Source organism: Megalobrama amblycephala, linkage group LG14 (assembly GCF_018812025.1).
Source record: "Megalobrama amblycephala isolate DHTTF-2021 linkage group LG14, ASM1881202v1, whole genome shotgun sequence".
In the NCBI taxonomy this organism is placed as follows: Eukaryota; Metazoa; Chordata; class Actinopteri; order Cypriniformes; family Xenocyprididae; genus Megalobrama; species Megalobrama amblycephala.
The window spans coordinates 7,558,493-7,574,717 of NC_063057.1; the positions used below are offsets into that span (position 1 = coordinate 7,558,493).

Consider the following 16,225-nt stretch of genomic DNA (forward strand, 5'->3'; position numbering starts at 1 on the left):
TAAGCACATTTTCCTTTCAGTTTAAGAAAAATAATATGTAATACATTGAGTAATACAGTAGTCTAATCTAATGAGGATTAGATTTAAAAACCTACTGTAATGGGAATTATTTTCTTCAATGCAAAATAACTTGCATTTTTTTTTTCTTTTGCTTTTAGGATTAAATCTGACCTGGACATGTTTTGGTGCAATTTACTCTGTTTTTGATGAAGTCTGAATGTTTTATTTCATTGTTCACCTATTCTAGTCGCAGAACAACCACCGAAATTTCACAATTAAAACATTTAGACTTAAGGGAAGATTAAAAGACTGTGAAAATTATCCTGCGCTGTGAGACAGAAAAAATGAGCATAAATTTAATTTACTAAGAATAAGCCGTCACCCACCGTGTGGGTGTTGAAAAGCATGCTGTCGATACGTTGCTCCGTTTATGATGCACAAATCTTCCACGCTCCCTTCCTTTCCCTCGCCTATCGGACGCTATGGCCGAAAACTGTTTGTCTGATGCGACCCGTCTAATCCTGAGCAGCACTTGAGAGGGAGAGGAGACGGGAACGTTAGAAAAATACCTAAAATTGCTATGCAAGTCTAGAAATGTTATTTATAGATTGTATAGTTGGCTGATTTCTGACTTTGTTTCAAAGATTGGGAAATGGTCTGAAATGTCTAAAAAGAGGGATTGTTTATGCCTTTCGGTATCTTCCTGTCAAATGTGGTCAAATATAGCTTTTTTTTTTAATAATAATCTTGTAATATTCTTCTAATGGGTGCAAAATCACCTGCTTAAGTGCCTCAGTGAGTTGTTTACGTTTTTGCTGTGATTGTATTTTCACGATTAAAGCGAAAAACGGTACTGTTGTCATTGATGATTGTGCATGTTTCTTCGTTCTTTGTAGTAAATCATTCATTTTATTTTTAAAAGAATGTATCTAATCTTTCACATAAATGCATTTTTTTTTTTTTTTTTTTTTTTTTTTTTTTTTTTACACATTATCAGGATATTCACTTTTAAGTATACAAAAACATATCAGCAAATAAAATTATGTACTGCCTAACGTAAAAGCAAGTAATAAATGCCACTCGTTTTATTTGCTTTACAAGTCACAAATAAAAATCCTTTCCTTGGTCGTTACTGGTGAACTTCTTCAATTGCCTGAAATGAACAAAGGAAATTTTTCGCCAGCTGAAACCAGACAACGATTTATACAAGAATATAAAAGAATAATTATTTGCAAATTTGAGGAACAATTGATTGAACAACCTGAGAATAGACCATTTTGACTTTTCTTTCTCGCACTTTTTGTTTTGTTTTTTTGGCACAGGAATGCACCCGTTCACACGTAACAACACACACGCACAACATTTCTCACAGTGACATTTCACAACATCGATCGTGAAGATGATTACTTACATACCCATGGCGTCAAGCCCACAGTTCTGGACCGTTCCTCACACGTTTCTTAAATAGGAGGAACCGCTGTCAGGCGACACGTAAAAGCACAACGGTGAGCGTTTCGTTAGCACACCTCATGGCGCGCTCTCTTCCTGACAATACGTTAAAAACAAATGAGATGCAATTTGAGACATCCACCAACAGAGTCAACCTATAGCCTGCGTGGCAAAGCCCATCTATATAAAGCACACAGTGTCGTGGTCAGCTGTTTCAGGCATCTATCTATGTATGGCAGAAGAGAAAGTTAAGAGCGGAACGTTGTCATGTACCCACAAGGTATAATTTTGTTATTCCTCATAGGGCCCGTGCACGACGATGGCTTAAATGAGAGGAAATCCCACGTCTAGTAGGGCGTCTGATGTTTTAAGCATCTTTGCTTTGAATCCAAAAAGTTTAGGTAGTTTTTAAGACATTCTTCTCTCTTTTTTTTTTTCTCTCTTTTCTTTTTTTTTTTACCCAAAACAGCATGTACATTCAAGAAATAAGTCTACTATATCAAAACAACAGATTGTTTTTCTTACTTCACATCATTTACATGGGTCCAATAGAAAGTGTAATATAAACGGGCCCTGTTGCTCCCTGCGCAGGCGAGTACGTGCGTCACAGACGCGTCTCCCGTTCTGGGTCATAGTCTGTGTTTCGTGGGGATTGGTCCGAGTTACAGCTGTTGTTTTCTTCTTTCCTGAGAGCCTGCAGTTCTCCAGCCGCGGCCCCCGTGCCTCCGTTTGCGAGCGTGCCGCGCTCTTGCCTCTTAACGTGCCGTCGTAACACCACCAGCCCGAGCACGCACAGGAAGAAGGAAGCTGTCCGTAAGCCCAGCGTCAGGCCCAGATATGCTATCCTGAGCAATGAACACAGGAGTATTAACTGACAACAATTACACATCTACAAAAGTGATGTTTGTTTTTAATGACTCTAGAAAAATATATCAAAATATGAGGAAAATGCTTTAGATTTTTTATATATTTTTTAAAATAAACTTGATCATGGTATAATGTTAAAAATATCCTGTTAAATAAAAAAAAAGTTACGTAAAAAAATACTGTGACAGATTTATAAGATGCCTGTATATTTTACATTAAGTGATATAATGTAAAAAATAATTTTTACAGACTATAAATACTGTAAAATGCTACAGTAAAAACATTTTACTGTAAAATACTGTCAAATTTATGGTGTTTGCAAGTAAAAACTATGAATTCCCTGCGTTACATATGATTACATGTTTGATGAATAATTTTGTCCCTTCTTATTTTTATTGTCAGTTTTCTACATTAGTGTATTTTGTGCTACATTTTATGTTATTTAATGTTTACTGCATTATTTTAGTGTCGTGTGTTACCCTGATGGTGTTTTGTCTGTGTGTATGACCCTGTGCACCAGTGTTAATTTTGACAGCAAATTTTGATTTAGTTTTAGTCATAGTCTTTTGACTAAAATGCCATTTAGTTTTAGTCATATTTTAGTCATCGGAAATTGTTTTAGTTTTAGTCTAGTTTTAGTCGACTAAATATCATAAGATTTTAGTCGACTAAATCTACAGCAGATTTAGTTGACTAAAATCTAATTTAGTTAAATTGTAATGCATAAAACATTTCTCTAACAATACACAGATCCTATACACTGATATAGGTACATCTGATATTCCCCAAACTGTTTATGTTCACCCAACTGTACTTTGCTCGCCAAAGCAGACGGTTTTTGACCGTTCAAGTGCAAAAAGACACGAAAGAGCAAAATTCAGCATATTTCAGGGATTGACACACTTATCATTGAGGTACTATAGTTTTTGTTTAAAATTTTATTAGATTTGATTTTTAGTTTTAGATTTTTAATTTTTGTGTTTGTCTTTTAGTTTTCGCTTTTAAATGTCTTAAGTTTTTATTTCTTTTATTTTAATACCTCAAGCTTAGAAACTAGATGTAATAAAATACATTTACATTTTTTATATATATTTTTTATTTCTGTTATTTTATTTCAAATAATGAATATTTCTTTGGTTTTAGGTTTGGTTAACTATAATAACCCTTATACTTGTAAAATATATTGAATATATGTCAAATAATGTTCTTAGTCTTTCCTTCCTGTGACAGAAGATACAGTAGTTTACTATGAATTAAATAGAAATTAAATTAAATAGTTTATTGTGTAAACAAAATAACAATAATGACAAGGAAAAAAATAATAATTATAAACCATCCCGAAATACACCGTGACTCTTATTCTGAAATGTCTGCAGCCTGCGTTGTAGCCTATTGTAGTAGCAGGCTACTAATGAGGGAGATAAATATGCATTCTTACAATCTACAACACATTACCATATAAACATAGTGTAGTAAACATTGTCGTAATTCATCAATATTAGTTTATAAGAAATCTCTTGGTATAAATGTGCGCTATTCATTAATTACTAAGCAGTCTGAGGTGCTGCTGCTCGAGCCTGTAGAGGGCGCAACAGCGCCGCGTTTCCTGCGGTTAGATCAGCGCGTTACACTTCAAATGTGCGCATCTTCCACACAGGACAGCATTCCTGACTGGATATCTTCCCAGATCGTCCCTCGCTTTCATTTTCGTCTCGTTTTTATTCGTTGACGAATATTAGAGTAGATTTTAGTCATAGTTTTAGTCATTCAAAACACATTTTTATTTAGTCATTGTCTCGTTTTCGTCCGTGAAAAAATGTCGTTGACGAAAATTATACGTCAACGAAATTAACACTGCTGTGCACCATCTCTAATATTATATATATTATATAGTCAAAATATTATTTAGAATTGACCATGTTTTATGATCAGGCTGCTTACAATGAACTGATTCATCTTGTGGCTTTCTATTGTGCCACCAGTATTATCATCATCTGACAAAATTATTTGGCAAAAAAAGGCAAACTACAGCTATAGATGTATCGGATGATAAAAGCAACAATTTTCACTATTGACCATTGGCTGATTGTTTAAAAACTGCCGATGATCAGGGCTGAATATATCCTGTCAATCAAAAGGGGGTGGGAAAACGTGTAAGAGTGACACTCATACTGTGTGTGAAGAAAATACTGCTTGTTTTGAATAAGGCTGGTTGAACACAAAAATAATGCATTAACGGTACAAAAACATGCATGAACATCAGAAGGTATATTGAAAGATACAGTACAACTTGCTGAAATGCATCATTTCTCACGTAATCGCTCAGTGTTTCATCTGCGGAAACACGTCAATAAAGCAGCTTGTGAAGATGCATTTACCTTAGGAAAGTTATCCAGTGTTCACAGTTCGTTAGTTGGCTATAAAAAACACTAGAGAGGAGCTTATTTACTGTATTATATATGTATGTTTGAATACAATTGTCATTGAGACAAGTAACTTATGTGCATCTGAGTTGTAAACAAACATTTCATTTTATTTCAGTGTAATTATCTGAAAACAAATATTAGTTGAATATAATACTTTGTTATATTATAATATTAGAGGTTAAAATTGACAACAGAGCCCAAATGAGATGGTTCACTGTTTAACATTAATTGGGAGAATTTTTTTTTCCCTCCAGAAAATCAAACTGTCAATATCATTCTCAATAACTGAGTATCGGCAGACTTTTTGTGTACATTTTTGTATTGGTGCATCTCTAAAAATAAACATATAACTTGTAGTGTTGCTACTTTTACTTATTACAGTCGTACACTGCACAGCAAACATATAAGTGAATCCAGCCGATACCTGTAGGCAGATGTGTTGTATATTCGACAGGCTCCTCTTCCACCGCATTTCTTGTGACCCCATTTCAGACAGGTGGTGTCTATGATGGCTCCAAAGTAAATAGGAGCTGGGATTCCAGCTGCGGAAGGCAAAAAAATCCTTAAGATCTACCATTTGCTTCAAAACAAATCATCATTACCACTGTGACTACAAAATGATTCAGCAGAAACGTCAACAGCACCAAACACCAAAGCGTCTCTCACCTAGAGTACGTGTTGTCAACGTGTGAAAACCCAAAGCTAAGGACTTCAGCTGAGGTCTGATGCATCTGTTGATAACACAAGAATGGCTAGATTATATCCTTTCAGAATAATATGAAAATATGCTCAATAGAATATGAAATATCGGTCTCTATATAACAAAAATGCAGCCAGACAATATAGAAATACTACTACTACTAGATTGATTAACACTTATTCCTTAAAAATAGTACGTAGGTTGTATAACTTTTATTATTTTGTATAACTTTTACAGTTATGCTTTCTACCTCAGCAATATGCAGATTACTTTATCCACAGTAATCACGCCGTCTCTCAAAAGCTACAGACTTGCAGGAATTTTTATTTCGCCAAACAAAGCCGGGACAGTGCTGCTGCCGCTAACCTAATTTAGCCCGAGGGAGGCCGAGCATTCCAGCAGCGTCAGCTGACTGAGCTTTGGGAGAAAGCTGACAGTCCTTGGTGCTAAAGCTTTTCCTTTTAAGACACAAGTCTGATTACTGAGCTTCATAAGTGACCATAAACTTGTCTCGACCGATTTTGCATTCAATCGAGCGACAGTTTTGACTGGCCTTCAGCCCTCGACTAAGATGTGGAATAATGAGGGGGAAATCACATTAGCACCGCCGGCACACGCAGTCGGTTTTCATCTGTAATCTGCTCGAACTGAGGAAAACAAACACATGACTGGACGACCTTTCTGTTTTTTCTTTCTGTTTTCAGTATGTACACAATCATTCAGCAAATGTTCGCCTTCACAAGGCTTCATATGTGCAAAGCCGGGACAGCGCTTGTTGTGCTCGCTTCGGATAAAAGCGTCTGCCAAATGAATAAATGTAAATGTGCAATATTCAAATAAAATCATTAAAAAGCCATAAATGAGAACTGGGGTGTTGACATGGGAGTTAAAGGGGTCATGAACTGCGTTGTTTTATTGCCTTATAATGTTTCCTGGGGTACACTTATAACATTTAGTATGCTTTTTACATCAAAAATGGGCATAATTTATAAATAAAAGGCATTTTTTCCTACTCTGATTTTAGCCATCTGATTTGAACGCTGTTTTAAGGGGCGTGTCTGCTGTGAAACTTCAGTGTAAACGCCCACTGCTGTGATTGGCTGACATCTTTGCAAAATAAATAGCTAAGTATTACTCTCGAAAACTTTTAGCATGTTTTTATTATTACAGCTCTCAAGGTTAACTAATCATGAAAAGTGTTGCATTACATTTAGATCGTGGCATGAAAGGTTGCAGTGATGATCATTGAAGCAGTGATCTTGTCATTGCAACTCAATTTGATTGACAGCTCCAGCGATTGTAAAGAGCATTCTTTGATTGCTTTCTATATATAATTTAAAGGTGCCATCGAACGTTTTTTTTACAAGATGTAATATAAGTCTAAGGTGTCCCCTGAATGTGTCTGTGAAGTTTCAGCTCAAAATACCCCATAGATTTTTTTGTAATTAATTTTTTTAACTGCCTATTTTGGGGCATCATTAAATATGAGCCGAGTTATGCTGTGCGGCCCCTTTAAATCTCCTGCTCTCCGCCCACGGAGCTCGCACTTGCCTTTAACAGTGCCTAAACAAAGTTTACACAGCTAATATAACCCTCAAATGGATCTTTACAAAGTGTTCGTCATGCATGTGGCATGCATATGTGAGTATTGTATACTGTTATATTGTTTACATTTGATTCTGAATGAATCTGAGGCTGTGCTCCGTGGCTAACGGCTAATGCTACACTGTTGTAGAGATTTGTAAAGAATGAAGTTGTGTTTATGAATTATAGAGACTGCAAGTGTTTAATAATGAAAATAGCGACGGCTCTTGTCTCCATGAATACAGTAATAAACGATGGTAACTTTAACCACATTTAACAGTGCATTAGCAACATGCTAACGAAACATTTAGAAAGACAATTTACAAATCTCACTAAAAATATCATGTAATCATGGATCATGTCAGTTATTATTGCTCCATCTGCCGTTTTTTGCTCTTGTTCTTGCTTGCTTACCTAGTCTGATGATTCAGGTGTGCACAGATCCAGACGTTAATACTGGCTGCCCTTGTGTAATGCTTGAACATGGGCTGGCATATGCAAATATTGGGGGCGTACACCCCGAATGAGATTTATATAAGAAGGAGGAAACAATGGAGTTTGAGACTCACTGTATGTCATTTCCATGTACTGAACTCTTGTTATTCAACTATGCCAAGATAAATTCAATTTTTCATTCGAGGGCACCTTTAATCATTTAAATAACAGATTATTTTCATCCTACTAAGAGAAACAATGTGAAGTTGACCATTTAGTCACTGGTTTGATTTACTGACACATCTGACTGTACATGAATCATTAATATCAGATCAGGCATTAGAATGAACACAATTACTGACATGTTGTTGCATTACTGTCGAGTCCATAATGTAAAAGTCTGTTTGCAAAGCCTGCGTCGAAATGGGTTCTAACTAACATTGCAATGATGAAGTAGGCGTTAATTTCTTCTGCAGAGGCGGTGTTTCACCTAAGTTTTCAGTTCTGAAACTTACAGGATATCCTCATAGTATGATGACCTCTTATATATCAAAAGCTCAAGGAAAAGTTGATTTCTCAATTCATGATTCCTTTAATATGCAGTTTAATTCTGAAGTGAGCTCTAACTCTTGAGCAGTTCCTGATCAATAAATCACGGGCAGATATTCACCTGATGAGCAGCATGTATCCCGGCGTTCCGCCCAGTGAGATGATAAAGGAAGTGATGACAGACAGAGCCAGGAAGTAGGGGAAGACTCGATGGCAGTTCTCCCTGTTGTTGCATTGACCCACGCTGGCCGTTTGATTCCCAACTCCTACACAACTGCACTGCTCGAACACCTGAAACACAAACACACCAGATCAGCCACTGCTTCAAGTTGGCATTGAACGGAAGTTGCGATTGTCTTTTCTTCCCAATAGAGTGGTGGAACTATGACGCATTTGTGGGCCAAAACCTTGAAGAGATTTTAGCATTTCCAGTTCAATCATCCCAAAGTCCAAGGGTTTTTTAAATGGGTTTTTGGTTAAATGGCTGAAATAAGGTCTGTGGTTAACACAAGTTACTTTCATGTTTTATTCTACAACATAAAATACATCAGTATTAACCTACCCATGATTTTTTGAAAATGACGGTTGCTAACAAGTGGCTAAATCTGACTACAGAGGTTGTCGGTCATTGCGCCGAACGGGTAAGCTCAATCCACTTTTACAGCCTCGTTATGCTTATAACTGCATCACAACATGTGATGTTGGTAGTAACTGCATTGCTCCAACTTACTCAATGCAGTGATGTTCTAACCACAGTTTTAACAAGGACTTCTCTAGATCAACCGTAGCATTTACTGTCTGATGAAGTATGGGTAATTGGGCCTGTAATAAAAAATTTTAATTAAAGTTTTTATTCATGCAGTTTATGAGCTTGCATTAAACATCAATCACCCATTTATTTAAGCAGCACTGGTTACAATCTTTGATTTTGAAGCAAAAAAAGACTTTCACTCATCATGCTCTAGTTTAGTCTGTTTGGCAACAGTCTGAAAGGAAAGGACAAAAGACATATAACAGATGCTTGAGATATGAAACGGACACACAGGATGGGAGGAAAACCTGCAGATTAAAGCCACAGAGTATCCCAGCCTTTCAGATGCAATGAAACTTCACAATATTTAGACAGAACCAACCAGGTTTGCACTCTCAAAGAGAGACGGGGAAGGAAGTTTCAGAGAAGGTTTGAAAATTCAATGTAGCCTTTGTGCTGAAGACAAACAGGTTGTGCACACCCTTCAGAGAGCGCTGGGAAAACCAGAGTTCAAGGCATATGGAACAGAACACATTGTCACTCACATTCTTTGAAGAGACAGGACAACAAACACACGCTATTGTTCCAAATCACGCTCTCGGTTCAGAGGCCGCGCTTACCGTGTCCATTCCAGAGCCGTGGGACGTCCGGCATCCAGCCAGGCAGGGGGAGACGTAGGTGAGCCCGTTCTCACCGCACACGGGGTCCCAGTTTGTTTCAGGACACTGACAGCCTGCGTTGCACGTCGCTAAGAGAGAACTGTCCACTTTGTAAAGGCTTTCCGTCCTGTATTCAAAACACAAGAAGCATTTTATTATTGGCTCATCTCATTTTTGAAAGGTCTCTTCTGCTCACCAAGGCTATGATGAAAAATAATGTACCGTTACATTTTTTTTTTTATTGAAATATACTTTAACATGCAATTTATTCAACATGTTCTCCAACCAATACGCCTATATAGGTCGTTTGTCACTTCCCTGAAATACGACCCATAGGAGCGTTTACTATAGCTGCGCCCCTATTGAATGCATTGTTCCCTTTTATCTGCGTCATATTTCGGGTTTTGCGTAGCTCAAATGGTAGAGCGTTGCAATATAGAACAATATACAAATCATGTGATCATGCAATCATGGATCCGATCCCAGGGAACACCTATAAATCACACACTGCATTTAAATGAACACGCATTTTGATTGGTAACGTCATTTCATGACGGCGGACTTAACACGACACTGTCATTATTTTTATGCCAGCTAGAGGGCACATGACTTTAAAACGTAAATATAAGTCATAATAAGGTGCTTGAAAAAAAACCCATAGGGTTGGGTTTTTTTTTTGGAGGACAGTCTGAATTTATTCCTGTGATGGCAAAGCTGAATTTCAGCAGAAAATCTGTTTCAGCAAAAACTGTTTTCAAAATTGATAATAATCAGAAATGTTTTTTGAGCATCAAATCAGCATATTACAATGATTTCTGAAGGATCATGTGACATTGAAGACTGGAGTAATGATGCTGAAAATTCAGCTTTGCCATCACAGAAATAAATTACATTTTGCAATAAATTGCATATAGAAAAATATGGAAGCTTGTTTCCGCCACTGAATATAAAAAAAAACACAAAAGGTAATTGCGACTTTTTATCTCACAATTCTGACTTTTTTCCCCCTCGAATTGCAAGTTAAAAAGTCAGAATTGTGAAATAAACTTGCAATTCTGAGAAAAAAAAAAAAATTCCCCTCTCAAAATTGGACTTTATAACTTGCATTTGTGAGTTTATATCTCACAATTCTGAGAAAAGAAGTCAAATTTGTGAGATATAAATTCGCAGATATAAATTTTTCAGAATCGTGAGTTTATCGCAATTGCAAGAAAAGACGTCAGAATTGCGAGATATAAACTGGCAATTGCAAGAAAAAAAAAGTCAGAATTGTGAGATATAAACTCGCAATTGCAAGAAAAAAAAAGTCCGAATTGTGAGATATAAACTGGCAATTGTCGCTCACATTCTTTGAAGAGACAGGACAACAAACACGCTATTGTTCCAAATCACACTCTCGGTTCAGAATTGTGAGATATAAACTCGCAATTGCAAGAAAAAAAAAGTCAGAATTGTGAGATATAAACTTGCAATTCCAAAAAAAATAAGTCAGAATTGTGAGATATAAACTCACAATTGCAAGAAAAAAAAAGTCAGAATTGTGAGATATAAACTCGCAATTGTGAGAAATAATGTCAGAATTGCGAAAAAAAAAAAGTTGCAATTGTGAGAAGAATGAAGAAAAAAGAAAAAGAAATCACAGTTGTGAGAAAAAAATCAGAATTGAGAGATAAAAAGTCGCCATTATCTTTTAAATAGTTTTATTCCGTGGAGGAAAGAAGCTTCCATAGAAAACGAGTATTTTAATTGTAAAAATATTTACTGTTTTTCAAATAAATGCAGCCTTGGTGAGCATAAGAGACTTCTTTCAATAAATTATTTCCAACCGTTTCTGTCATACTCGTCAGTAAAAAGATCAATGTTGTTCTGTACTTCAATAATACAGACATAAAATTTTATTTTTTACTTTTTCTGTAGAGGAAAATTCCCTTCCATCAGGAGTAAAATCGATGAGTAAGTAAGAAACAACTTCAAAGAAGTAACAAGACATCAAATTTTTCCTGATCACAACTTTTAAGAACCATTTACATAAAAACAGACTGGAGTAATTTGAGCCTTGGCTAACTGCTAGTTGGTTAGGCTAGTAGTTCTTAAGACACAGTCTTAAAAATGTGTTTGTGCAACTGGCCCCAGATCTGAACAGAACTGCTGAAACTGCAAGCTTCATCCTACCCGTTGTACGACCTGGTGATGCCGGCCACGTTGGCATTCTCACATCCCATGGCGAAGAAGAAAAGAGACAGGAAATAGCCCAGGAGAGACGTTCCCAGTGCAAACTTGGCTGCTCCCATGATGCTCAGCTTGAACTTCTTCATGATCACACCCCCCGAGAACATTCCCAAGGCTACAGCTGGGATGTTGATAACTCCTGAAAAAACAGACGGCATCAGGAAAACCTGGATCAAAGGACCATCAGATTTGAAACAAAGGCGATGCCGTACAAGTCGGCTCGGCTCTTCTCAAACACGGTTCTTCTTGTGGTTGAAAGGTTCAGGCCTATTTGTTTTCCCTCCCGTCTTTCCAAACGCTAATGCCGTTTCCTGAAATGCACAACAGTCTCCAGTGTCTGCATACGTTGAGTGCCGATATTATTTTTGGATTTCATTCTCTTTCATATGCAGTAACGGTCCGTGTCATACTGTGATTTACCCGAGCTATACAAACCTCTAGATTTGATATCAGAGCCAAAGACTAATATTTAAAACACATTAATAAAATCCCCCCAAATCCAATCAAAACATAGCATCACATTAAACTCTGAGGTCACAGCTGCACAACCGTGATATATCTGTGCACAAATGCGTTTAGAGGAAGACAACGTACCCATTAAGAAGTTCGCCTTGAACGCTGACTGTCCGTAATGTTGCTCGATGTATTTTGGTTTGTAAGTCACCATGCCGATCAAAGAATTGAACTGGATGATGGTGACGCAGAGATACAAAAAGTAGACCGGGTTCCCCAAAAGGGATCTCAGTGTTGGCAAAAAGTCTGAAAAACATTAATACAACACGTTTAAGAATGATGTCAGACATAGGCGAACAGTTGAAGTCTTTTCGCCAATCTGCTTTGCTAAAAATACACTTACACTGCACACTTGAAGTGAATGAATGTCACTGCAATAGATACAAAAAGCAAACAAAATTTCAATTGTCTGAGCCCTTTTGCAAATGACTTTTAGTGGATGCAATTTTCCTTTATATTGACACTTGATCACCTGATGCGTGACAACCACAAAGGGCCCTAATACCTTTCAGGGAAAGTCAGTTCACTCGGCGGCCATATTTGCAACACCTCTAGGCAGTTATTTTGCACAATCAAGACCAAGGCTGCATTGGAAATTGCATACTTTCTTGAGTACGTACTTATTTTGAATACTTCATGACCTCTAAAAAAAGTATGTTCTATATAGTATGAGTGTGTGTATGATTGTAATCTGTACATACACACGCCATGCTGTCATTATCATGTGACTGCCATTCACAAATCCTCTCCTGTGGCCTTATTTTATGAGTACTGTGAATTCAAACACTGAATACTGTTTTTTGCCCATTATATAGTAGGGAAGTATGTGATTTCAGATGCAGCCCAAGTCCTATCTACTTGAAAGGGGAAATCCTAAAGTCTTAAAGGGGTCATATGATGCTTTTTAAAGGGATAGTTCACCCAAAAATGAAAATTCTGTCATCATTTACTAACCCTCAAGACTTTCATTCATCTTCTGAAAACAAATGAAGATATTTTTGATGAAATCTGAGAGATTTCTGACCCTCCATTGACAATCCATGCAACTACCACTACGACTCTTCAAAAAGTTCATAAAGAGATCTGAAAACTAATCCATATGAATCAGCTGGCCAATCAGAGCACTTTTCAGAAATCAGCACGTTCCAGACAGAATGGGGATAGAGGAGCTGCAATAATGTGCAAAATAATGAGTTTTTTGAACATTCAAGTATGTTAACCTATTCTGTTACACCCAATAATCAAAATAATGAACTTTAAACTCTTAAAATAGCATCATATGACCTTTTTAATAACAGTTTGTTATTTAAATAAAAATGTATCAGCAACAAAATCTGACCATAAATGTTGTTTCATATGCTCAAATTGCATTAAAAAAGCTTTAGGTTGTACCAGCCAATGTATGCAATCTCAGGACACTGACTGTTTCTATGGCAACCAGAGCTTCTAACGACAGCTGCGCTGATGCAATGGCTTTACCAATCGCTGATTGGCTCTTTTATTTAGAAGGCGGGACTTATTTTGGTATATCTGAAGTCTTTGAAAATACCTTTCAGCTCTTACTATTTCTCCAAAATATAAATATGGCAGAAATAGTATATAGAACACCATGGTATTTGAATAACACCTTTGTCTTAAAGCTTTTTTGCAGTGCATGATTTTAAATGACAAAACAATGGATGTACTGTTCAAAATTAAGCATTTTTGTTTTGTTTTTCATTAAAATATCTAATCATTCTCGAATCAAGATACAGTTACTTGAGAAGGAAAAATGACATGAGATACAAAATCTTGTTTACTGAAAAAACTCTATGCTTAACACAACAACAAATATCTGCCAATGAGGTCAGAAAAATAAAACTTGTGTTTCCTTTGAATTAAGTTTATTTTTCTGACCCCATTGGCATATATATTTTCTTTTTTAACTTTTTAGAAAGTTGGCGTCTTGTTTCAAGTATAAAGTTTCAAGTATTTCAAGTATGTTCTTACTTTATTTTTTATTTTCTTTAGAAAACAAGACTTAATACCTGAAGTAATTGTACTTTTCAAGTAAATGCATCTTGTTTAAGAATGTTTAGATATTTGTACTGGAAAACAAGACAAAAATATTGAGTAAGAAAATCATTTCTTTCAGTGTGCAAACTTTTCGTGAAATTCTTTGCTTTAAAAAGGTTGCTCTTTAAAATAAAAATGCCACTTGGTTTGACATTTTGCTAATTAATGCAATTGCATTACATCATCTTTAATGTCCAAATACAGTATGTTTTTTTTTGTGCAGCCAGAGATCTGATATTTTAGATGTCGTCGATATTTTCTGTGAATTCTAGGTCGTTTACCTTTGGCCATTTCTAGGAAGTTTGTTGGCTCGTCTGCCTGGTACTTGTGCTCCAGGAGAGGCGAGTCTTTGATGAAGCTGGTCCGCTCTGGAGAATACTTGGCAAGCCGTCTCTCTGGCAGGGGCAAAGACTTGGGCAAGAACCAAAACGGCACCGCTGAGAGCAGGGTGATGAATCCTGCAATAAGGTATCCCAGCCACCAGGCGCCTACCCAGCGTGCATCTCCTGGGGTGATGCTAATGCTCTCTGTGAGAAGACAGTCACACACACGCATATGTCAACACCGAGAATACAGACGCTACAAGGCTCACTGCAGCTTGTCACATGTTCAGAATATTTGGGCCAGGCAGACAGCCGAGGCAGACGCAGACTCTGATCCTCAGACAGTCTCAGATGTCTCGCTCTCTCTCATCATGTACGCTCAGACAGCCTCCATGTTGTGCTAAAGCCGTGCCAGTAGATACTATAGAAATGTTTGTGGCATGCCACATAAACAATGTGCATCGATGGAAGGGAATAGCTCAACTGAATACTACACATTTTTTTTGCCTGCATTAGTTTTATTTATAGTTATAGTTTAACACTAAATCAGATGTTCAAACTACTCTTTTCCATTGTCAAGACCTTAAAAAAAGACAAGAAAGCAGCATAAAAGCACAATCAATCAAAGTAGTCTATATGCCTTCCAAGCCTTCTGAAATCATACTGTAGTCACCTTAAAGTCACCACGAAATCAGAATTGACTTATTTTTATTCTAAATGATTTATCCATGCACGTCGTTATTTTTTTAACAATCACATTCCTTCATAATCTTGAATCAAAAGCAACTTCTCTTCTCTGTGTTTACTGGAACGAGGGCGGGGCAACCTGTCACTCACATGAGATCGACCAATAGCAAACCACAACCATCCAATCAATTCCAAATGGACACAATCAAGCCCCGCCCTGCATTTGTTCTTGTTCCACAACCCATTTCACTTGGATATAAATCACAATAGGGAAGAAAAGAGTATCACAACTTCCTTTTCATGCTGATACATCTCAATAGAATATATAAGCTGCATTTTAAACTGAGATTTTCTGCAAAACCACAAAAATATTAAAATATGCCAGCATATATTTCTAAAGGATCATGTGACACTGAAGACTGGAGTAATGATGCTGAAAATTCATCTTTGATCACAGGAATTAATTACATTTTAACATATATTCAAATACAAAACTGTTCTTTCAAAATATTACAATTTTTACTGTATTTTTAATCAAACAATTGCAGCCTTGGTGAGCATAAGAGACTTTCAAAAACATTAAAAAAATCTTAATTATTCCAAATATATAGATATGCATCTGCAATCATTAGTATCATTAGTAAATGACAATTGCAATGATTTATGTGCATGATACAAATTTTATTATTGTCTGTGCTCTGTTTTATTGTCTCATTAAATAAAATTACTGACAAAACAATGTGATATAGTTTTTATTGGCTGAACATTTACTGTACAACATCTGGCATTATTCCTTAATGTTTTATTATCTTATGGCTTAACTTTACTGCCAAACGTCTTGACTTTAGGGTGTAACGTGACGCTATATTATATATGAAGAAATGGCCTGTGTCCCCAGCATGCATTATTTCACGTACATGCATAAACGCTGCCAATGGCAAAAAAAATTTTGTTTAACACACCATGATTGTAACATTCAAACTACACACGCAAATCTA

General features: G+C 36.5%; 1 protein-coding gene across 2 annotated transcripts in view; it reads right to left on the reverse strand.

Moving 5' to 3' along the window:
• Positions 1-81: 81 nt before the first annotated feature.
• The window catches only part of slco1c1 (solute carrier organic anion transporter family, member 1C1), a 47,303-nt gene continuing 31,159 nt past the window's right edge, over positions 82-16,225 (reverse strand). For both annotated transcript variants that reach the window (XM_048154836.1, XM_048154835.1), the window contains exons 8-15: positions 14,499-14,744; positions 12,244-12,408; positions 11,593-11,788; positions 9,382-9,547; positions 8,132-8,301; positions 5,409-5,473; positions 5,167-5,284; positions 82-2,294 (exon numbers count right to left, since the gene is read on the reverse strand). In XM_048154836.1, the coding sequence (XP_048010793.1) occupies positions 2,054-2,294; positions 5,167-5,284; positions 5,409-5,473; positions 8,132-8,301; positions 9,382-9,547; positions 11,593-11,788; positions 12,244-12,408; positions 14,499-14,744 (1,367 nt within the window). In that variant the 3' untranslated portion in view covers positions 82-2,053. The remainder of the gene's footprint in view (positions 2,295-5,166; positions 5,285-5,408; positions 5,474-8,131; positions 8,302-9,381; positions 9,548-11,592; positions 11,789-12,243; positions 12,409-14,498; positions 14,745-16,225) is intronic.